The 25,561-nt window shown below is 34.3% G+C and overlaps 1 protein-coding gene across 9 annotated transcripts in view; it reads right to left on the reverse strand.

Moving 5' to 3' along the window:
* LOC145673409 (uncharacterized) overlaps nucleotides 1-25,165 on the reverse strand; it is an 85,598-nt gene extending 60,433 nt beyond the window's left edge. For 2 of the 9 annotated variants that reach the window (XM_081743085.1, XM_081743089.1), the window contains exons 1-2: nucleotides 25,091-25,165; nucleotides 5,354-5,905 (exon numbers count right to left, since the gene is read on the reverse strand). Coding sequence is in view for 5 of the 9 variants with exons in the window: in XM_081743089.1 (XP_081599215.1) it covers nucleotides 5,354-5,832 (479 nt within the window). In the remaining 4 variants the exon portion in view is untranslated. Of the gene's footprint in view, nucleotides 1-5,353; nucleotides 5,906-23,957; nucleotides 24,422-25,086 lie in introns of those variants that run through there. The other 7 variants (XM_081743084.1, XM_081743088.1, XM_081743083.1 and 4 more) reach the window with 6 other exon arrangements.
* Nucleotides 25,166-25,561: the final 396 nt, after the last annotated feature.

Raw genomic sequence — 25,561 nt, forward strand, 5'->3', positions numbered from 1 at the left:
TCCCGCTGGAATCGAACCCGGGTCTCCCACGCCAAAAGCGCGTAAGCACAAGTGAACTTAAGCGACATGGTCTAAGCCAGAGTTGTCCAAATGGCGGCCCGCGGGCCGCATGCGGCCCGCCAAACCATTTTCTGCAGCCCACAAAGCTCTCACAACATACGATTGTTATTACTGATAATATTTTCATTTATGTTCATTCTTTTAATGTTTCCACTCTTCTTTCGAAATAAGGCATCCATTTAGCGCTTCTGTACAACAAAAAGGCCCGGACATCCAAGGCAACACTGGAGTCAGTAATGTAGCTATAGGCAAGGCATCGTTGCTGAAAGAACGATTACTTCAATTAACCAAACCAAACCAACCATACCAATTCACCATGAAAATTGTGAAGAACCGCTTCAGAAGCTGCCTTTGGAGATTCTTCTCTTTTACATCATCTGCGGCTCGCAACAACAGGATTGGATGTAGATATCCCAGCCCTTGTAAACTCTCCTAGTCATCCTCATTTATCACATTGAATGTAATATTTCAAATACATTTTTATATTTTTCTTTTGTATAATAATAATAATAATAATAATAATAATAATAATAATAATAATAATAATAATAATAATAATAATTATTATTATTATTATTATTATTATTATTATTATTATTATTATTATTATTATTATTATTATTATTATTAGTTGCGGCCCTTCACCTTAGCAAAGACGGTTATGGCCCTCAGGCTCATTCTAATTGGACACCACTGGTCTAAGCTGTCCTAATTTAGTACAAATTCGTTCCATACTTGAGAATTATCTTTCAAGTTTGCAATTACCTATAGGACACACACTTAATATGGTAGCTAGATGTCTTAGTGTAGGAAACCGTCCCCAATATTATCCGCTTGAAGTTTGCGTAACATTTCACTCAACTTCATATTCTTCTCTGCACACTTCTTTAAAATTTAATGAAAACACTTATATTCAGGTACACACTCCTCAAAATTCAAAGAAAGAAAATTACACAAAGATTTGAGTTCTTGTATTGCGTTATCCATAGGCATAATAGAAATGGATTTTAGGATTTAGATTTCTGTGCTTTCGGCATCAATGCATTTAGCTCGTCACGTTTGAGGGATTTCGTCCCTCGTCGAGCACACTATCCAACTAAAGGGAAGGAAGGAAGTGGCCTGAGTCATATAAGTTAGGTACCAGAGGGGTGCCCATCCCCCCCAAAGCTGATGGCGCACTCCCCCCAAAAACTAATAATCTCTTCCCTCCTTAAAACTCAAGTCCTCTAAAAACAATTGCCCAGTGTAGCAGTAGTTTTTATAGTACTAGTAATTGTTATTTTTGTTGTTGTTTTTATTTCCTGTAGTAGTATTATAGAATGCTTGTAGTAGTAGTAGGGGCAGTAGTAATTATAAAAATGGCATTACTTTTATTAGTAGTCTTGGTAGTGTACTATGTGTGTGAATGTGTGATTACATTTTCCAGGATCTGCGAAAGACGAACAACTGCCTAGCTGGCTTCACTCTGTACAATACATGGAGCTGAATATATAGAATACTACTGGAGCGACCTCTCACGGAAAGTCTGTATTGTACACAGTGATGCCACTTTTGAGCTGTTTTTCAGTTTACCGCAGGCACTGGAAAATGTAATCGCACAAACAGAAAACTATACAAAATATTATCATTAATTCATTTATTATACATCATGTAGCAATTGAACAGCATTACTTATTAAGTGTCGTACATGGTATAAATAAGAAATAAATAAATGCTCCCAGCAGAAAATGGGTAAATTACCTACACAAAGCGATAAACCGACCAGCCCATCCTTTCATATAGCAACTTGTGCGGTACTTCATTCATAGAGTTTCTAAGCAGGGGGTAGGGGGATTCATTCTCGAGATTTAAAAAAAAATCGCATCGTGTTCCAATGTTATTCTGACGACAGCAAAATTACTTATTCGACATTAAAGTAAAATTCTTCCCCAATTTTTTTATTCCCCCCAATTTTTTTCTCGATGGCACAACTTGCGCCATTCATCCCTCCTGTGGGCGGCCCTTCTCTCTTAAAACGAACCAACCTTTCCCTTCATACGGCTACTTGCGCGATGTACTTCATTCATCGAGTATCGAAGCAGGGGGTACGGGGGTTTACCCCGGAAAATTTTTGAAAATTAGCTTCTCAAAATCGTGTTTTAATGCTATTCCGACAGTAAAATTGCTAGTTCGAAAGTAGAGTAAAATCCCCCCCAAAATTTTTCTCAATGGCGCAGCTTGCGCCATACATCCCCCCTGTGGGCGGCCCTGGGTACCACCCTGGCATTTGCCTCATGTGAATGAGGAAAACCTCATTTTCGACCGAGTGTCCCCACCAGGAATCGAACCCGAGACCGCTCGCACCGAAGGCGAGAGTTAGCGACTACGCTACACGGGGCCACTCCATAAGCATAATGTCACCACAGTTGAACACTTGGGACGATAAAGAAACTTTTCGAACGGTATCCCCAAATCTATCAAAATTTTCTAACAATGTTATCACATATGGTCGCACAACTTCATTATGGAGCTTATCATAGTCTTCAAAATCTGCCTTCAGGAATGCTTACAGACTTTCTTTCATCACTTTCTTGTGATACCTATGAATGCTTCCAAATAACTCGATTAGTCACTCATAATTATCCTTCAAACGAGAGGTTACTACTGACACTTTCATCAGTAAACCACTAACAGTAAGTTTTTCGGATTATAATATTGAACACATAAAAATGGTACCATGAAAACATATGTGACTTTTTGGGGAATATGGAAAAGGACATTGACTGAAACCTCGCAAATTGGAAAAACATAAACTGAACGTTAAATTTGAAACTAGCTATATATACAAGGTGTTTCTAAAAAATACTGACAACTTTTGGGAGGTGATTCCTGACACCAAGAAAAGACAAAAAGTATAGACCAACCTGAGTTCACAAATACATACTTTCGGAGCTAGAGGCTGTCAAAGGCATGAAAAATGAACTTTAAAGGTCCATAGCTCCAAAACTAGGGGCTTACCCTAGTCGGGTCAAGACTTCACTTAGGAAATGAAAAATGAAATCTTTGAGTTTTACGTCCGACGGTTATGCCGGTTAGGCTAAAGGAGACGGTGATGATGAGTAATGAGTGAAATGGTGGAATGAAGAAAGTGGGAGGAAACGAGAGAACCCCGAGATAACCCACGCACACGGTGTTTGTCCACCACAAAGTTCACTTGGCGGGGGCTGGGATCGAACCCGGGACCCCTAGCACCAGAGGTGAACGCTCTACCACTGAGCTACCGCGGCCCCAGACTTCACTTAGGAACTAATATGTGTCATATCCAAACATCAATGTTTCAAAATCCTAAAATACTCATGCAACATTTTTTATAGAGGGTGTTTGGCTATGGACATATAATTTGAAGTACTTACCAACTATCTCTCTAAAAATTGTTGAGGTAGTACCGCAAATTATGAAACATCGATATTTGGATAGGGCAGATACTAGTTCATAAGTGAAGTCCTGACCCGACTAGGGTACTTCCCATTGTTTTGGAGGATTATTTTTTCATGTTTTCGGCAGCCTATAACTTCGAAAGGAATCATTTTTTGACACATTTTCGTCTATATTTTTTGTCTTATCTTGGTGTTAGGAATCACCTCCCAAACCTTGAAAGTGTTGTTTTAAAATACGCGGGGGGGGGGGGACGGGAATTCTACAACTTTGGAGAGGACATTTTCCCCTTCTCACATGCCTGGATAAAACACTCATAACAAAAAACATTTTGTTCCGGTAATTATTAGTTATGATACCGTTAAGTTAGAAAGTCCTGGGAATAAGCTATACAATAATAACGTTATTGAAATGTACTATATTTCAGTTGATCTTTTCTTAACGTTATTTAGTGATAGCAAAAAGTATTTCATTTTTTCTAATTCGTCGCTATATAGTTATCTGAAAAGTATAGTAACATTATTGTTTCATAACAAATATAAAAGTTATAAATGGTACATAACGAAAACTTTAATAAATATATTGTTATATTTGGCTGGATTTCCATCTTTTTCGTTATTTTAACGTTAAGTTAAATGAGCAAGCCTTGTGAATAACCTATAAAATAATAACGTTATTACAATATACTATATTCCTATCAAGCTTTTCATAAGGTTATTTAGTGGTAACAGAAAGCACAATGATCCTGCAATCCGTTACTCTATAGTTATCTGATAAGTATAGTAACACAATTGTTCCGAAGCAAATATATAAAGTTACAATTGGTACATAACAAAACATTTAACAAATATATTGCTATACTTGGCTGGATTTCCATCTTTTTCGTTATTTTAACGTTAAGTTAAATCAGCAAGCCTTGGGAATAACGTATAAAGTAATAACGTTATTACAATATACTATATTCCTATCAATCTTTTCATAAAGTTATTTAGTGGTAACAGAAAGTAGATTGATCATGTAATTCGTTACTCTATAGTTATCTGATAAGTATAGTAACATAATTGTTTTGAAGCAAATATATAAAGTTACAATTGGTACATAACAAAATATTTAACAAATATATTGCTATACTTGGCTGTACTTCCATCTTTTTCGTTATTTTAAAGTTAAGTTAAATCATCAAGCCTTGGGATTAACGTATAAAGTAATAACGTTATTACAATGTACTATATACCTATCAATCTCTTCATAAAGTTATTTAGTGATAAACAGAAAGTAGTTTGCTCCTTTAAGACGGTACCATTATAGTTATTTGATAAGTATAGTAACATTAGTGTTTCGTAACAAATATATGAATTTACAATTGGTACATAACATAATGTGTTAACAAATATATTACGTTACTTCCGTCTATTTCGTTATGTTATAGTTATGTTAAGTTAGCAAGCCCTGCACAAAACACACATACCTCCTATTGCAGTTAGTGCTTCACAAGAGCACTATTTAATAATTTTGAGATTTGACAGCACTTTAAAGTATTACTGATTGATTGTTTTACTTCAAAGCAGTTTTTAAAAGTAGAAATGCTCTTGGCATTACTCAGTAGCTTATCACTATTCAATTACAACACTCAAGGCTTGCTGTAAGGAGGAAGTTTATAGTGATTTGCCGTTACGGTAGGAAACATATTCCACTGCCGAACTGTCTCACCTCATACATAGCTAAGCATTAGCTTGCGTTGTTTTATGTATTCTAATGTTTGCAACTCCACTAACTCTGTTCAAATTATACGAAACGAATAGTTAGATAACTATTGCAAGGTTTGAAAAGAAATATTTATATAGACATGACTGTGAGGAAATAAAAGAATTAAACGTACCTGAGGGCCTGAAGATTGTTATCTGTCTCTGGATTACCATTTTCTTCAACGTTCTCTCTGCGACAGACTTGACCTGCAATACCGACAGAGTTGTCACTGCTTAACTGTTTTGTATTACGTATAAAATCGGAAGACTTCGGCTTGGTGTTACTCTGAAAACGTTTGGTTATTACAAGTACTTTAGCTGTTGATGAACATTCGTCCACACATATAGCTTTCGAATTTAGTTTCCAATCTGACATTGTTTCATCCTGATTACTTTCTGAAGCGATATTTTTTCCTTCCATTGCACTTTCTGGTTCCTTACAATTAAAACGTATTGCAAGAGGATCTTTATCATCATTTGTGTTACTAGTACATAGTTTATAATTACATTCCTCAAATGCCTCGTTCTCAGTTTTTACTTCAACTTTAATAGGAACGTTTTTTGTTTCCATTTCAATTTTATTACGAGGGAAGTTCAAATACTGAAAAGACATTGCTCTTGCTAAAGACGGTTCATGTTGGACATTAGAAACTTCAGTACTTAATGTTAAAGGATAACGAACAAATCTGAAAAAAAAACAAGAAAAATATTATTCGTTTTAACCAAATTTATGAGCGTACCGGGAGAAAATACCGGTAAGTTCCGGCAAGGTTCCAGAACACAGGTCCCCCTTCCCATTAGCAATAATAAATACAGAAAACAACATGCTCTACACTGCTCTAACGCTGCTTGATTCACTAGCGTTCGCTTGTCAATATTATGTGAATTAAATATTAAACTTTGGTACAGAAAGAAATAAACCTAACTTCAAACCTTTAGAGAAGGACCTGTGTTCTAGAATCTTTCCGTAAGTTCCATTTCAGATGAAATTAGGTTTGCCGGGACAATTGTTTGTGATCAGACTAGGGATGTAAAATCTACTAAAACTACTATTTTAAAATATCTGAAATTTTCCTGCAACTCGTTCGAAAAGGTCGATGTACCTAAATACCAAAAATACGATAACATACCAAAATATCGAAATACTGACCAACGTCCGTTGTTTTCTTTCTTGCTAAAGCAAAACCTATTATAGTTTTCTTCTACTATACATACAAGTATATTATTGGGCTATATTATGTTCATGTTGTATTTGCTAAACATACGTACATTTTTCATTTTTATAAATTTATTTTTAAATGAACTCACGAATTCACAACGTACGGTCAGTGTTCCATGAAAACAGAAATCGCAAACACTAAAATCTTCTCTGCCATATTACTAGATTGCATAGCTTAAATACAATAAAATATGAAAAGCAATGCTATATACACTTTCTACTTAAAAATCGATAAGATTTTCAACAACTACTGTAATATTTTCTAGACAGATTTACTTATTCTCTGCAGCCTTTCGTCTTTGCTCAAATACCACGTTATCATAAAATAAGTATCGCTGTTCAGAGAACTGGAGACGTAATCACTCAACAGAATTCAACCAAATTTGGTTGGAGCATATTTGGGAGAAGCGATTGGCGTAGAAAAAATCAGTTCCTATCTTCCCTACCAGAGGTAATTGTGGCGCTGTACAACGCAATGTAAGTGCAGCAGTGATGCTAAATGATAAGAAAGACTGCAATTATCTCTCCAGTCGCTTACTCACGCCTGCATGTGTTTCAGTGATACGTGTTTGAGGGCCACTATAAGCCAGAAATGAATTGATGGTGATCCGATGTTTCCATCTTTCCTCCTCCTCTCTTTGCCTTGTGTTCAAAGAGTCATGGGTTCGATTTCCGGTGATAACACACGTGAGTTGTATCCCATGTTACAATGTAGGTCTATTATTAGAACGCCATCATCTCATACGGTTCTAGTCACTATGCATTCTCTATGCTCAGGGAACTACACGTCGCAGACTTGATTCTGGGCAGAACCCCACATAATCGTCATCGTTCATAACACATCACAACAGTACAGGATTATTAATAAGAGGGCAAATCAATGCTACGCGCCACACGGGGGCATAATTACGGCCTTCCTTTCATTAAATATCAATAATATCATTTGTCTTTTATGCCACACTTGTAATGTCCCGGTATTCTCAATCTATAGCGTGCATTACATATATTTTAATTCGTGTTTTATAGTTATATTATTGTTTACTTTCATTTGCGAAAAGTCCAGATAAGAAATTTAATTGTGTTTAGTATTATATATTTAGAAGATGCGGGCGATGAGTTTTGTGGTTTGTAGCACCCGAAGATTAAAACAGAGATCAACAGAACAAAAATTTATTAGATTAATGGTTGTCTGTTTTTAAAAACAGAATATATAGCTGTATGTATAAAAAAGGAAAACTTATACGCAAGTTAAGAAAGTTTTGCAGAATTTTATTTCCTTATACATCTGGAAAATGATCAGACATATTCGTTCCTGCGAAAGAAAATTGCAACAGGTTAACATTGCAATTATTGTAAAATAAATTTGTTGTTTGTTACAAGGCCGAAGACATAATGATCATGGTTACGAGCTAAAAGTTATATGCTCAGGAAACTAATCTTACCGAAAGTTCCTGTTATTCCTAAGAATATTTTTTCCTAAAATATTATGACAAAATTTAAGTAACTAACGGTTTGGAAACAGCGGTTTGAAGGTTTCACTGAATAAAAATTAAACTGACTTCACATAAACTACTTTAACAACTAATTCCGATAAAAGTACATTAACATAATAAAGTGATGTGTTTGTAAATGTATTAATTGTTTGGCCCTATATATTCTACTCGTTTGTAACACCTCAAGGATAGTATATTTATGTTGTAAGGTATTTATGTAGAGCTATGCAGCAACATCTTCATTCAAATGTAAAAGATGTCATTAATTTGTGCAGGTGATTGGTACGTAATTGATGATTTCGGTTCTCTGTAAAGAAAATAATGTAGGTGAGAATAAAATGAAGATACTTATAGAGAAGATAGTAAAATAATGAGAATAAATGAAAATATATAACAATAAGGTGATGTAAGCGTTCATAATTATAAATAATTAACGTTAATGAAATGTCATTTCGATATGGGGAAGAAGAATTAACATAATACTTTCCGTGATTATTCTGTTCATTGTTTTCTGCTGCATCTGCTACATTAGACTAATTATTATATAAAACTAATATATAAAAAGTTAGCTCTACAACGTACCTGATCAAAGACACATAACAATGGCTACAGCAATTTCTCAAACAATTGAATTCAAATATGTTTTCCAAGATATGTATATCTATTGGCAAACATAATGGCTACTTAGCTATTGGGATTTACTTATCTGGATCCCTAACAAATACTTACCTTATGAAAGTAAACCTTACTTACCTGGAATCCTCTGGAACTACTATTACCTTCTGTAAATACCTAGCGTTACAAACTGTAACCTAACCTAGCAAAACAATATTACTACTATTAGGAATTATTAATACTTACCTGAAACTTCAACTATAAACTTGGTTACCATAAGCGTAATTAAATTTTGCAAAATTCATTAATTGTGATGGAAAATATGCAAATGTGAAAGTTCATTTGAATATTGAAGTATTACTGTACAAAATTTTGTAAAATAATTTTTCATTCTGCTGCATGTTTGTGATGGAATGGATAATATATTGTTTTTGGTAAAAGCACTATTTGTATGTAATTCTGTTGGTATTATTATTACCGACTTTGTTAATAAATTCATTACGTCATGTCTTTTCCAGCATTTTTAAATGGCATTGGAGATATTTTGTTTCGTGTGATCTTACATGTTTTGTCGGATGAAGAACTGACCTAATCTAAAATTTCCCGATTCCGCAAGTCGAGATGGCGACGTTTGACTGGACTACAGGTTCAGTTCTTCGTGGTTTTCAGGGTGCTGGGAGATGGAGGACTACACCCAAAGAACTGCAACATCATTGTACTAGATTGATAGAATAACATCTCATATATACTAATGCAGGGTAAATTTTACGGTACATATATGAACAAGTGTTTTAAGAAAATACTAGTATAATATGGAGCATTAGAGAAAAAAAAAATTCTTTTGGCTCAACAAAAGCCTGAATGATGATAATGATTACTACAACTTTAGAATAATAATAATGATAATAATAATGAGTTTCCGCGTTACTTGAGTTCGCTATGAGAACCATTATACAATAAAATTTAAAGGCAATTCATTTTTCAAATTTACAACTATTAAAATTGAAGGATATCTGTTCACAATTTCACCATCTATGACATGACAAGGTAAAATTGTACGATAGTGGACATTGTCAAAACTAAAATAAAGTCGTTATTGACATTAAATTATACAGTTAATTTTACAATTTTATTGCATTTATGAGAGGTGTGGAGCAAAACGAAACGAAAGAAAAGCTTCCCAGCAGCTAAAATGGAAATAAATAAATGTGTAGTGTTGAACAGAACAGTGTAGTGAGTGTGACTGTTTATAAGTGTTTCAATTTAGTGTTGGACGACACGGACGATGCAACTGGCACTCAAAGGAACAGTGAGAAAATTATAGCGTGCCACATCTCTAGTCACTGGTATCATTTAAAATGTTTAAATACTGATGGGTCAGAATTCGATTACCTAAGCAGAGCAGAAGTGGAATGCATATATGAGATTTCTAATAAGAAAATGTCAAATTCCGAAAGTAGTGGATTGAAAGAGTGTAGGAAGATTTTGTAATGGAATATCAATAAAGAAAAAGAGTAAGCGAAGATAGGAAAGAGACCTGTAACGAAACTAGAAGAAAGAAAGAAAGAACGTGGGAATAGTATCGAAGATAAATCAAAACATAATACACACATAGGGGAGAAAGATAAAGACAAAGGAAAAAGAAAAAGAAGAAATACCAATGAGAAAATAGGAGAAATCTATGGCTGTCAAGAAAGAAAAGGAATCCCAGAGAAAAAAAAATGGTGACAAAGATACTCTAGATTCAAAGAATGATGGTGATGGTTTGGATGTGTTAGAAGGATAGAAAATTTTGCTCAACTGACATGATGAAGATTGTTTTAACAATGGAGGAAGACCCAACTTGACATCACAAATATTCTCTGCTTTTGATAAACGTCTGAATACTGCTACAGCTAAATTTGAACAGGACGTCGTTGATTTCATGAGGTCTCCGGGAAGAAATAGCAGATTTTGAAATGTTAAAAAAAGAAATATTGTAAGTAAAGAACAAAGAAGAATCTAATGAGGAACGCATCGAAGGTGTGGAAGAAACACTTGATGAAGTTTTAAAGAAATGCGATAACTTGGACACTAAAATCGAAGCCGTAAACGTGTCGCAGAATGACTTTACAGCAAAGGTGAATAATACTGCGGACAAATTGTGTAAACTGGTGGGAGATTTTAATCTAGGAATGAATAAGTTATAAAAGGAAGGGCGAGAACTGAAAATCTTGTTCAAAGACTTGTCTGGCGTGGAGGAAAATGAAACAAGAAGTGTGAAAGAGATATTAAGATTACCGATTGCAAGTAGTTCAACAATGTGTAACAACACGGTGCAACCACTACTAGCAACTTGGTAGGTCCATTATATAATCATCAAATGGGAATTATGTCAGGCATAATACCTAATAATTTCCGATTCGAAGCTCCGCATTGTACACCGAGCAATGAAGTAACTTCTAGTGCACTTACACCAATATACACAGCACAACAGGATGGATCGAATTCGTCGATAATTCATAATCGACTAGGAGATAATCAACTCGCTGGCAGTAATTACATCCATGTCAGCGATTTAGTGCATTTTCCTAAGTTCAGTGGAAAATTTAATGGGACAGCGAAAACTTTCAGTGAAGAATTAACTAAAACTCACTGATTATTTAATCTAACAGAAACCAAAAATTGAGAATAGTGTCCAAGTGTTTGAAGAGCAGCTGGAGCTTGGTACAAGAATATTGAATCGGAAGTGAAGAGCTACGCAGATTTTATTCCATATTTTCATCGTCAATATTTGTCCCCTAAAGTTGAACGAGCTCAGAAACGGTAATTGCAAAGCATGAAATATGATCAGAGTAAGCACTATTCCGTGTATGATTTCGTATGGGACTTAGAGGAACGGTACCAAAATATTTCAAATAAGGTGGATGATGAGGAATTAATGGATATTTTATTAAATAATACGCCCACTGAGGACACAAAAATCTTGGGAGCTCACTCGTATACAAATGTGGATGAGATGTTTATGATGTTAGCAAACATAAAAGGATTCACTCGTAGTAACTATCGAAATGAACCAATCGATACCGGTCGAAACAATCTTCACACGTACCACACGTAAATTATGTCAAACGATTTAAAACTGATTTAGCTGCACAGAAGGATAGGATAGTACCACTGAATAAGTCTCCTGTTTCTCGATGGTCAAACATGAACACTCCTACGAGAAATGTCTATGCTCTAGTAATATACGAGCAAAACAATACATATGAACAAAGAGGAAGACGGTGGAAACAATCAAATTACGGACCATCGCCACCATGGTACAGGGATAGAAGAAATTATTTCTGGAATGCACCCTCAGCATCAGCACGGCAACTAAGAGAACAAACAACACAGACGCAGAACGGGGAAATCACCGCAGGTTCAACTACGAGGCAAGAAATTATCATACCAAATCAGGGAAGCTAACAGCCTGCCCTAAGACAAACAATGAACAAGATTTATATATACAAGTATCCCAAACAGCATTTATTCCTAATTTTGTTGTTTACATTGTTGCAACGGATACTAATCATTAATTAATTGTTGTGAAAGTGATAATGATTTATTACGTTTAATATGCTCCCAAAACAAATGGATGGCTGAACGGATTTATCAAGGTATTATCACAAAGAACGAAGTTAATTTTGGATGTCCTGAATTGCTATTCACCAAATAATTAAACCAAAGAAACTACAGATGATAACAAACTATAACATTTTACTTCGTAAAATTTTATTTGTAACGAGAGGGAACTGTAATGCCTTGGTATTCTCGATCTAGAGCGTTCATTACATATATTTTAATTTGTATTTAATAGTTATATTTTCTTTACTTTCATTTCTGAAGAGTCCAGTTAAGAAATTTAATTGTGTTTAGTGTTATATATTTAGAAGATGCAAGCGATGAGTTTTGTGGTGTGTAGCACACGGAGATTAAAACAGAGATTAATAGAAGAAAAATGTATTAAATTAATGACTATCTGTCTTTTAAAAACTGAATATATAGTTTAATGTGTAAAAAAGGAAAACCTATACGCAAGTTAAGAAAGTTTTGCAGAATTTTGTTTACTTTCTTATATATCTGGAAAATCATTAACCATATTCGTTTCTGCGAAAGAAAATTGCAACAGGTAACATTACAATTATTGTTTTTTATAAGACCGAAAACATAATGACCATGTTTGCGAGCTGAAAGGTATTCCCGAATATATCTTCCCGAAAATTCCTATTCCACTTAAGAATATGCCTTCTTGAGATATTATGACAAAATTTAAGTAACTAGCGATTTGGAAACAATTAAAAATTGATGGTTTTACAGAATAAAAATTGAACTGATTTCACATAAACTACTCTAATAACTAATTCCAATAGAAGTGATTTCATATAATAAAGTGATGTGTTTGTAAATGTGTTAATTGTTTGGCCCTATATATTCTACTGGTTTATAATACCTTAAAGATAGTATATATATGTTGTACGGTATTTATGTAAAGCTACGCAGCAAGATCTTCATCCAATGTAAAAGATGTCATTAATTCGAGCAGATGACCGGTACGTAATTGATGGCTTCGTTTCCCTGTACTGAAAATAATGTACGTGAAAATAAATTAAAAATAAGAAGATACGTATAGAAAAGATAGTAAAATAATGAGGAGAATAAATGAAAATATATAACAATAAGGTGATGTAAGCCTACATAATTATAAATAATTGACGTTAATGAAATGTAATTTCGATATGGGGAAGAAGAATTAACATAATACTTTCCGTGATTATTCTGTTCATTGTTTTCTGCTGCATCTGCTACATTAGATTAATTATTATATAAAACTAATAAATAAAGATCTAGCTCTACAACGTACCTGATCAAAGAAAAGCAACAATGGCTATAGCAATTTCACAAACAATTAAATACACATATGTTTTCGAAGACAACTATATCTACTGGCAAACATAATGGCTACTTAGCTATTAGGATTTACTTATCTGGATCCCTAACAAATACTTACCTTTTGAAAATAAACCTTACTTACCTGGAATCCTCTGGAACTACTATTACCTTCTGTAAATACCTAGCGTTACAAACTGTAACCTAACCTAGCAAAACAATATTACTACTATTAGGAATTATTAATACTTACCTGAAACTTCAACTATAAACTTGGTTACCATAAGCGTAATTAAATTTTGCAAAATTCATTAATTGTGATGGAAAATATGAAATGTGAAAGTTCATTTGAATATTGAAGTATTACTGTACAAAATTTTGTAAAATAATTCTTCATTTTGCTGGATGTTTGTGATGGAATGCATAATATATTGTTTTTGGTAAAAGCACTCTTTGCATGTAATTCTTTTGATATCATTATTACCGACTTTGTTAACGCAGATAAGCCTGCCGTCCTGTAAGTAGGACACTACGTAGGGTACCAAAAAATGCTCTGTACAGTTGGTGTTATTAGTTGATAATAAATTGCAGAGCTGTTCAGTTTTCTAATAGCCCACATTCTCTGTGCTGAAACATTTGGCGCGCTTTTCGTGCCTCAGGTAGAGTTACAGGACACTGCTTTTTATGTAGTTCTCAAACAACTTACGGATTCCTGCAGTTTAAACTAGGAATTAAGTTAATGTACTGATTAATTATTTATTTGTAAACTAATGTGGGGAAAGTAGCTAAAAATTGCTTACAATTATTTGGAAAGTTGTTTTGAATGTTTTATGAATAATCACTTTTAAATAAGAACGTTGAACATAGCAGTGTCCTATATATAGGTCGCCACGCTAATAGGGATGCATGAGGTATTAGTTTTTTCTATACAGCTCGTAATATTTTTTAAAAGGCCTGACGCACAACGAGGTCTAAGATATCCTACATGAAGATGATGGTTTGTTATCTAATGTTGATGCCGTTGACACAACACTGCTGCCTTCTAGTAATGCACGTGATGACGCCGCAAACGAAGATTTCCAGAGATGAAGAAGCGAAAGATATTGGCAATTTACCGGAAAGTAAACAATTAGCAGACGTGGTGACAATGACGACAATCTTCCTGCCAGTGTATTCTCTGCGTAACGTACAGAGATTTTCACAGAAGAAGAAACGTATTTGTGTCGAACAACCACATTTACTTTATGTATATAAGAAAAGTACGGGAGGTGCAAACCTTTTTGATCAAAATATTGCGTTATATAGGATATCAATTAGAGGTAAAAAGTGGTATTTCAGATTATTGTGCCATTTGATTGAGGCATGTGTGTACAATTTGTGACACTTTTGACCACGGGAAGCTTGACGAACTCGCTTTTTGGTGAAAAATTGTTTGTGGAAAATGAAATATCTGTGTACCGAAATCCAAACCTTGAAAAGATCTTGAGGAAGAAATCCGTTGTGATCATAAAGATTACTCGGTACTAGATCAAGAAGTAAAAAATTAGACAAGGTGTGGTCTTTGTCACAAGAAGGCAACAATTCGCTGCGTGAAGTGTGATGTAGGACTCCTTACAAAATGCAACCTTTAGTATCAGGCAAAACCAAAAGCAGAACACTATGAGAAAAGGAACAAATAATAGTTTGTAATTCTTATTATGAAATATAAGTAACCAAAAACTGTAGTTATTCCTTTGAAATATAATTAGTCAAAACTCATTTAATGTTTTTATTAAGATTTCTGTGATATTGCAACATAATTGTAGTTAACCACAGAACAGGACAGACAATAAGTGAAATTCAAATAAAAATGCTACGTATACATGTTTTCTCATGTGCTTTAACTATTTTCCTATGAATAGTTAGGCTACGATTAAAGATATATTAAAAATATGTTATTGATGTAGAATACAAAATTATTTATGTTTAGAAAGCCTGGCGACATGTTATTCCTATATACGAAATAAATCTAGTGTGTCAGTACATACGTAGCGTGGCTGTATGAATGAATTGAAAATTTCGTGGGGCCGGGTGGAAACTTCAAACCTAACAAAGTCGCTTAAAATTAATGATATAAGTAGAAATGTAACTGTTAATAAACGATCAAATGTACAAGGTAATATAAGTCAGGGAGTAGAACCGATTTCAGTCAATGCTGTCCAATTAGCCCAACTATCTAATAAAGCTGATGATACACACTCAGTGACCAGCAATGCTCTTAAACTATGCTTTCTTAATGTACAAGGGTTGAAGGACAAATCATTCCTTATTTCAGATTTTGCCTACGAAAATGATTTACATATTTTCTGTGTGAGTGAACATTGGAGTGCGGACAGTGAACTCCAATACAACAATATAGATGGTTTTTCTATGGCAAATAGTTACAGTAGGAGTATATACATACATGGTGGGGTCGCTATCTATGTTAATAGTCAAATAGAATATCGTCAATTAGATATAACTTTTCTTAATACTGAACGTGAATTTGAATCAACTGCAATTTTTCTGGATCAGTACAAGTTAATAATTGTATCTGTTTATAGAACTCCTGATAGTAATCCAAATATTTTTTTTAGAAAAATTGGAGAAGTTATTGGCATTTCTCAGCAACTGGCATAATTATGAGATAGTAATAGGGGGCGATGTAAATTCACATTTTGATGTGACTACTGACAAACGAACTGTCCATGAGTTACTTAATCTACTCAGACAACATAATCTTCAAGTGATTAATCGTAAACCGACTAGAGGCACAGCGTGCTTAGATAATGCATTTACCAATGTAAAAACGGAATATTTAACCAGTAATGTATGTCAATTTCCTTTCTCAGATCATGATGCCCTGCTAGTCAAACTAAGTACAACAAAAGTAGAATCCTGCAACTTTAGTTTTCCCACCACCGAACTTATAGCAACTAGGCCCATCACAGAAACTAATTTGCAAAGTTTCATTCAACAATTATCGTGTATAAACTGGGAAGTAAACATTAGGTATGATAATTTAAATGCCAGCGATACATTTGATATTTTTTTAACAAAGTTTCTAAATATTTTTGATATGTGTGTGCCTAAAAGGGTGGTCCGATATAATTCATCAAAGAAAACAAAGTTAGGTAAAAGAACGTGGTATACCCCAGAACTCTCTGCCATGAAAGATAAAGTAATGCAGTATTATAATATATATAAGAATAAAATGACTAGTGAATCCAGTGATATTTATAAGTCTCAAAGGAGTAAATATAAATCTGCAATAAAGGTAGCGAAAGCAACATACAATGAAAATTGCATTGAATTATCATCAAATAAATGCAAAACTGCATGGAAGATAATCAACAAGGTAAGCAATAGTAATAATAATAACAATAATAATGTTACGCTGTCGCCTGATACTCTTAACACGTATTTTGTTACTTCCGTAGAGGAAGTCAAGAAAAACAATGCAGATACTAATGTAAATATGTATCAGTATTTAAGTCAACATACTCCATTTAATAGTTCTTTTGTTATTAACCATGTTAGCCCTGATGATGTCATAAAAGTAGTTAAAAAAATGAAAACTTCGGACAGTAAGGATATATTTGACATATCGAGCAACCTTATAAAAGCTATAATTAATCAAATTGCGCAACCCCTTGCAATATGCTTCAACAAATGTTTCTCTCAAGGTATTTTTCCCAAAGCACTTAAAATAGCAAAAGTTATTCCTATACACAAAACGGGAGATCGATCGTGTTCATCTAATTACCGTCCAATATCCCTTATTCCAGTTTTTTCTAAAATTATGGAAACTATTGTTAAAGATCAGCTATATAAATATATGACTGAGCAAAACATAATTCTAGAAGCTCAATTTGGATTCAGATCTGGGAAATCCACAATTGATGCAGTAGAATCACTAACGAAAAAAATATATTAAGTTTTTGAAAATAAGGGTTTTGCTCTAGCTACATTCTGCGATTTAAGTAAAGCATTTGACTGTGTTGATCATAAAATTCTATGTGATAAGTTAGCGTATTACGGATTCCACAGTAACAGTTTAAACTTTGTAAAATCCTATTTAAAGGAACGTAAACAGATAGTCAGTGTTAACAACATGTACTCAAACATCTTAGAAGTGAAATATGGGGTACCGCAGGGTTCTGTTCTGGGTCCGGTACTATTTTCAATAATGATAAATGATTTGCCTCTAAATACTAATACCACATCAATTCTATACGCGGATGACACTACGCTACTTAACATAAATACAAGCTTTGAAGAAGTGTATATAGAAGCTCAAGGCGCATTAAGAGAGGCAGCGACCTGGTTTAAAAGAAATGGTTTTGTGCTAAATCAAGATAAAACAAAAAAAGTAACCTTTAGTCTCAATCACTGCAATGATAGAGGAAACTATGATGTATCTGAGGTTAAATTTCTTGGTATACATATAGACAGCCAACTAACCTGGGAACAACATGTCAAATATGTATGTACAAAGATCTCCCGAATGCTCTTTCTGTTAAGAAAATTGAAAGATACAGTTCCTTATGAGTATCTGAGGAATTCATATTTTGCATTTTTTCACAGCATAATTGGATATGGGATTTTGCTTTGGGGTAACAGTAGCCAAGCACATGATGTTCTAGTTTTGCAAAAGAAAGCCATCAGGATTATTGTTGGAACACATGATAAAGAACACTGCAAACCACTATTTATCAGGCTTAAGATAATGACAGTAGTTAATGTATATATTTATCAAGTGCTACTTTACACTAAGAAAAACCTGGCAAATATGACACTCAGAGATGAAGTACATACATATAATACTAGATTGTGTAAGAAAATTGATATACCCTTCACTAGATTATCGAAGATCAAAAATAGTTATTTAGTTATAGGACCAAAGCTATTTAATAAACTAACATCCTCCATACAACAGCTGCCATTTAAGGTTTTTAAGAAAAAGTTATATGACTGGTTAATAACGAATCCATTTTACTCAATTCAAGAGTTTAGTGAATGTCAAGACATTGTGTCCTAGTTTGCAGTATCACTTTATTTCAAATATTATTAGGTTGTTCATAATAATATTAACCAATAACTGATTGTCTGTATGTAATGATTATTTTATATATATATTTAATATTAACCAATACTGATTGTCTGTATGTAATGATTATTTTATATATATATGTATATATATGTAATATTAACCAATAACTGATTGTATGTAATGATTATTTTATATATATCTGTATCTGTATTTTATATATCTGTATCTATATGTATATTTCATTCGGACGTTGTCTATTGCTTGTAAAGCTCAATGACAATAAAATATTCTATTCTATTCTATTCTATTGTATATGAGCCTAGCGTCCTATATACAGGACACCTGTTATCACACATCTCCAACCAAGTTAGCTAAAAATTCATTCAGGAATGTACTTATTTATGCTAAATCGATAAAACAAAACAGTTATTAACAAAAAAGGACTTAAAAAATATTTTCGTCATATCTGGGTTAATAAATTCATTATGTCATGTGTTTCCCAGCATTTTTACATGGCATTGTAAATGTTTTGTTTAGTGTGATCTTACATGTTTTGTCACGAACCGACCTAACATAAAATTTTCGATCCCGCAAGTCGAGGTGACGACGTTTGACAGGGCTGCAGGTTCAGTTCTTCGTGGTTTTCAGGATGCTGGGAAATGGAGGACTGCACCAGAAAACCTCAACATCATTGTACGCGAATAATACAATAACATCTGGATTATGCTAATGCAGGGTAAATTTTTCGGTATACATATATGAACAAGTGTTTTGAGAAAATAATATTGCAAGATGGAACATTACACACTCACCGTATTTAATACTGAACAGAAGCACAATAGTCTCTGGAGGAGAGATTTGACATTAATTTTTCCTGGATATTTGGATGGAGCTTGTATTTTAGGGAGCGCACGAAAGACTAACATTTAACTTCGCTTTTGTAAGATATCTGAGAATTTTAAACGGACGATTCAGTTCGAAAGTTCCCTCCTTCGTAAATCCGCTACTGACCTTGGGGTATTAATCGCATTGGTAATCAATGCCATGAGACCCACACGAAGTGTAATTACACCTTTCTTATCATTTAGCATCACTAGTGTCGTTTTTCTTCCACGCTGCATGTAGTTGTATATCACTACAACTGCCTCCGGTGGTTGAAATCGGAGCTAATTTTGTTTTCGACACCAATCGCTTCTGCACGTTCCGAAATGTACTCCTGCCAGGTTTGGTTGCATTCCGTTAAATGGTTACGTCTCCAGAGTTCTCTGAACAGCGATACTTACTGTGATAACCTGGTACATCAACGCTAGCAATTTCAAGCTAAATTTGCTTTGTCCTCTTTGTTATATGTTTTAATTTCCAGGCCTCACCCTTTTCCGGTTATTTTAATTATCCAGTATTTAATTGTCACCGAATAGTTTTTCTAGTAACTTTGGTATTTCTTGGTTGTATTGGTGTACAGCGTCCATTCTAGTACCAATGTTATGTTAAACATGTATTTACTTTTTAATCTTGCATCTTAACAACATGAGTGCTTACCAGAAAGGAACGGATCCTTCGCACAGAAGGCGCTCACCCGAACCAAAGTGCATCTAGAGAGCTCTTGTATTGGATGTAATAGGGCATATAGCCACTTAATGTTTTTACAGGACAGATTGATTGATTGATTTTGAGTTTTACGTCCCGTTCAGCAGCGAGGCTATATGAGACGTGGACCTACTGATTAACGTGGAATCCGAACCACATGAGCTCCCGCCGGGAATCGAACCCGGGTCCCCCACGCCAAAGGCGCGTACGCTAACCGCTTAGCCACGGAGGAGCTCTTTTACAGGACAGAGCATACCTATCTTTTAACGAACGAACAAGTGTGTTACAAGCGTAGGTACATGATATACTTTACTAAACTATTTCATAAAACGGTATCCGCTCTCACATTTTTGTTTTGCGATGTAATGATGTCTTTCGATATTTACATCACCAAATCTTAACACTGAACTGTCCTATCGGAACATATGCTAACGAAAATATCCATTTCTTTTTAAAATTAAAGTAAAAGAAAAGTTTAAAGAACTATTACATTACTACTTAATGAAATTCTCAAAATAAATTTGTTCAATATATATATAGATCTATTCACACATTTTTTTTCTTAACGATCGAAATGGTCAGGTTAACTATCTTACAAATGAACAATAATATTTTATTTCTGTTTAATAAATATTCGTTTGAGTCAAACGTAAATTTTGATCCCTTATAGAATAGCTGTTAGCCAAACTCCTCCCAAAACCGTCAAAGAAGTTTCTTTTCGTACCATACTCAATTCCATCCCAAAGACGATTCCTTTCCCGATGCGACCTAATCAGGGTTACCAGTGTTTCCTCAGGATCTCTTTTAATTTCAGGGAGACACATTCTTAATTTATCATTGTTACGGTACATTACTCGAATGACATTAACATATTGTGATTACTAATTAAGTATGACACGGAGTGGCCTAATAAACAGAGACTTCGATCACATATAAAAACGTCTTCCAAATCAAAGTGTATTTTATGTTTTCTTTCATACTTGTACAGAGTTAGCGATCTTGGATTATACAGAGATTTCAAAGAATGTAATTTAGATACTAGGTGATCCGGAAATACTCGTTACCATACTCTAGGTGTATTAGGTACTCATGTGGGTGTTTTTTTTACGGCAACAATGTAGATAAAATATCTCTTCTAATGTCTTACAAATTTGGAACAGGAATTAGGCGAAAGTGCCGCAAATTTTCCTTGCACAGGTATTTTATATATTTCAATGGTTTGGATCAATATTTGTATATTGTACAACAGAAATACCCGAAACAAAACTATTCCTTTGGAATATGTGAAAATTATTTGCGAGCGATTGATTGTACAAAGGAAATGACTCACGCAGAAAATTTTCGAAGGTATGCAATTATTAGACTGATCTTAGGAAAACATACTTTAGGCAAAATTCCACCACAAAATTCAAACTATGTAAAGAGCCTTGCTTCCATTTTTTCATTTATGAAAAAATTAACATCATGGATGAATACAGTGTAGTGGAATGAAAATAACGTTTTTTTTTAAAAAAAAACTATCAGTAAATAAAATACAGTAGGTGAAATACAGTGCTTGTCTTCCTTTTTGCAAGTGTCTCGCTAGCCTTTTTTTGTGAACTTTATACAACACAGTGCACTTTGTAATATTGCCATATTCTACCAATGTATAACATGACAAACCAAAATGAAGAGTAAACCTCAAACTTTCCAGTGATATATGATACATAATTTTGCAGTCCTATGGTACGAGATAATTGCTGTAACTTAATAGAGATTAGTTGCAAATTTTGTTTCGATTCTACAAAAAGGCTGGCCTCCATGAACTAAACATCAATCTAGGAAAATGGCAGAACATTCTTCAAAATGCCTTTGTCTCAAATTTCCACTTTTATCGCTTAGGGGCAAATTATAGCTTATTTTTCTTCCTCCTACGGATGCACACCGCAGCTGTTGCACGGTTACAGTAGATTGGAACAGCCTGGCTCTTTAATATAGCATTCCTGCTGTTTGGTAACCACCTATGAAGGAATAGATTATGAAAAGGTATTTAGCACAATGGATTCCAATTTCAGTGTGCACGCAATTTTATTTCTCCTTTTTGTACTACTTCTAGGTGGGCTCATTCTTCTGAGTATTCCTAGTTTTACAGCAAGTTGGATAAAGTTTTGCGTCAACGACGAATTCCCATCCACCCACTTATGAAATATACAAACTGCTGTAATGAAGCTTGCGTTAAATGTTCTTGTTTTACAAAAATAATTAGTATTTGATTCTGACATATTTCGAAGTTTATCATGTGAATAAGTGATAATATTATATTTTGAGTGTGTTAACGTTAGCATTATTAACCAGAAAAATATTTAAATTCCAATAGAACGAACTCTAGCAGAAACAATCCATTCGTCCGCCATCCTTTGCTCAAAGCAGGAAGACGCTACGTAGTGACATTCATTTACCGGGAAGGATTGAAAATGGCAGCATCTTGTTAATTAAGTAAAAAATGTCTCGACTTTTATTTTAAGGAACAACAAACATTTCTAAAATGTACACAAAATTTTAAAATAATAACCCGCAAAGTAGTTAAATAATGTAAAACTGCTTTCCACTACGATTTTAATAATGTAGTGTTTAGGGTTCTATTTGTATTCAAGATTCGCTATCGTTACGGAGTGCACCGTACGCTCAGGCAAAAATCTCTATCAGCAACGTTTCTAAGACACAATAATGATCATCTTCGCGCAGCACAGTGTTTGACTGCAAAGGAATTCGCATCACACATGAAACTTCCGAATACTCTACTTGCGTCTTTCCACCGGTTCTCGTGTTCGTAAACTCTACCAGGACCAAAGCTAAATTATAATAATTAATAAATATATGAAGTAGTGAAGTGTTTCTTTGGTGCTTGTTAAAATAAAATCTCAATAAGTATGAAATGTTTTGGTTTATTTAAGATAAGATGGTATAAAAATTAGTTGCCATTAAATGACATGTCTCATTGATTCTTTCGATCAGGTGAGTCACAAAATATATATTTTGAAACGTTTATTCGCATTTTAGGTAAACAATATTTTTTTATGTGTTACCTCGCTCAGCGCAGTGCAGTGGCTAACTTTAAGGGTTCAATGTGAGTCTTAAATTCGTGACTTCCCTATCTGGGGCATTACCAAGGTTCGAACCCAGAACTTAACGAAAGTTGTTTCACTTGTCTTCCTTCACAGAATGTCACTAATTAATAATAGTTAAACCTTTTCCTAAGGGAATAAATGGTTTTTCTTTGCTTTTGGATGCCCGGAACTTTGAAAAAGCTGTCTTCGGTACATGATATCGTTCACATACAGAATTTTGGCACTTCAAAGGAAACAGACACTAACCACGGACACGTTATAACTGAGCACAAATTCATTTGCGTTTTGCATTGTAATTTACTATTATTGGGTGGCATTTAGAATCTTCACAAACTCGTTTCACGACTTACAAATGGAGTTCATTTTGAGTTTACCGTCCCTTTCACAGTTGAGCACCTTGTTTTTGTATACATTGTGATAAAGGTAGGAAACAACTAGTCCTGGGGGCCTTCTAACCGCTTTCTCTCGCTCAGCAATGTAACTTGTAAAGTGAGGAACACTGGATATCTTATACGTGCAAGATTGAGGGAGATATTGAAAGCTATTATTATTATTATTGAACCCAGAGTTATCATGCAAATTGTGAAAGAAATTGTTATTCAACTATTACTTCTGGTGAATACCGTGAATTTAATTTATGCGAAGTAGGATTCCAGCATGTGGCTCAGCGAAAAATATTCTAAATAACAATGGGAATGGCCGTAAGAGTAAGAAATCTTTGAGAGAGTCACTAACCTGATTTATAAATATATTCAAATTTACGTCATTCTATTTACTTTTCTTCTTTTCCGAAACCACTAATCGTTAACGAAATAAGAACCTCAGACTATATCCTACCAGCAACAAATGTAAATTTGTTTTATGTGTATCTCACAATGAGGATTTTTTAAATTAAAAGTAAATTGTCCATGTGATAACGGTTCCTTTGACTTAAAGAGTCATTACTTAACACCTTTCTTCTTCATCTTAGGGTTATTTTGCCCGTGGCGCATGCGCCTTCTGGGCACTTCAGTACTTAACACCTTTTCACTTCACTTTCACTTAATGGGGAGGAGAAAATCCCCCCTTTATATGTTCCCGGCAATAACGCCTTTGAAAAAGGTTGGTAAAAAATGTGTTCAGGTAAACAGATATTTAGTACAAAGGTAAAAAGTAGAAAGGGTAATAGTATACAAGAGGACCTCATTATGTCCAGTGCACGTGCATACTTCCTACTGTTGCACTACGTATGAAAATGATTTTATTACATGTAGAAGTGGTAATAGAACACGCAAGAGACCCAGATCATGTTGTATTCACACTCCAATATGAAGTGTGAATACAACATGAGCTGGGTCTCTTCCGTGTTCTATTACTACTTCTACATGTAATAAAATCATTTTTATACATAGTGCAACAGTAAGAAGCATCCACGTGCACGTGACATGCGATATGTGTTTCAAATGCCCCACATATACTCATACAAAATGTACAAGGGCACATTATTATTCTTCGCATACCATATAAAAAAAACACATTCTTAGAAGAACATCTGTAAGTACAAGGGCTATTTTAAGAATGCAATAAAAATTAGGGAGGGAGTACCAAGCGAAAAAGCGCACATATAGCCCGAAGTACAAGGGCTATATTATTGTTAATCACGAAATATAAAGGCGTGGAAAAGTTAATGCCTACAATGACCTACTGAGCAACATAGAAGTGCTTACCGCCAACGTGCTGAAATTTTAATACATTAAACTATCAATCAACAGAAAAAATCACTTATTATCTCCAATACAAGATCTGCAATACAAGATTTTAAAGTACAAATATAAAAAAAGATTAAGATCGCACCTTTACTTCACGATCCACGCACTTTACTTACTTACACGTACAAATATCACCATTTTCATCTTCTTCCTACCGTACTGCCACCTGCAGAACACAAAGCAAGAGCTCCGTCAATATACGCAGAACCAAAACAAAACAAAAAAAAAAAAAAAAAAATGGCACCCCCTTGTAGGCGGAACCTCTGTGTAGAACTGCAGGACGTTATACGGCCCGCAAGAAAATCCCGTAAATGCAAATTACCAATAAGCGAAAGTAACAAAAAAAAAAAAAAAAAAAAAAACGCGAGCTCAGAAAAACCTCTACGGAATGAGCCCAAACCTTCACGAAACAACCCTTCAAAAATCGGTAATCAATCACGGTAGACCTGCTACTACTGCATACAACTCTCAAACAGTTGAAGAGAGTTCACCGAGCATCAAAATAAACAAGTTGTACGATCCCAAAAGTGAAATACATACGTTGTTCTTTATATTCGTACCACCACAAAAGTGAACGACACTCGCTTTTTT

The sequence above is a fragment of the Thermobia domestica genome, chromosome 16 (genome assembly GCF_964235325.1).
Source record: "Thermobia domestica chromosome 16, izTheDome1.hap1.1, whole genome shotgun sequence".
Taxonomy (NCBI): Eukaryota; Metazoa; Arthropoda; class Insecta; order Zygentoma; family Lepismatidae; genus Thermobia; species Thermobia domestica.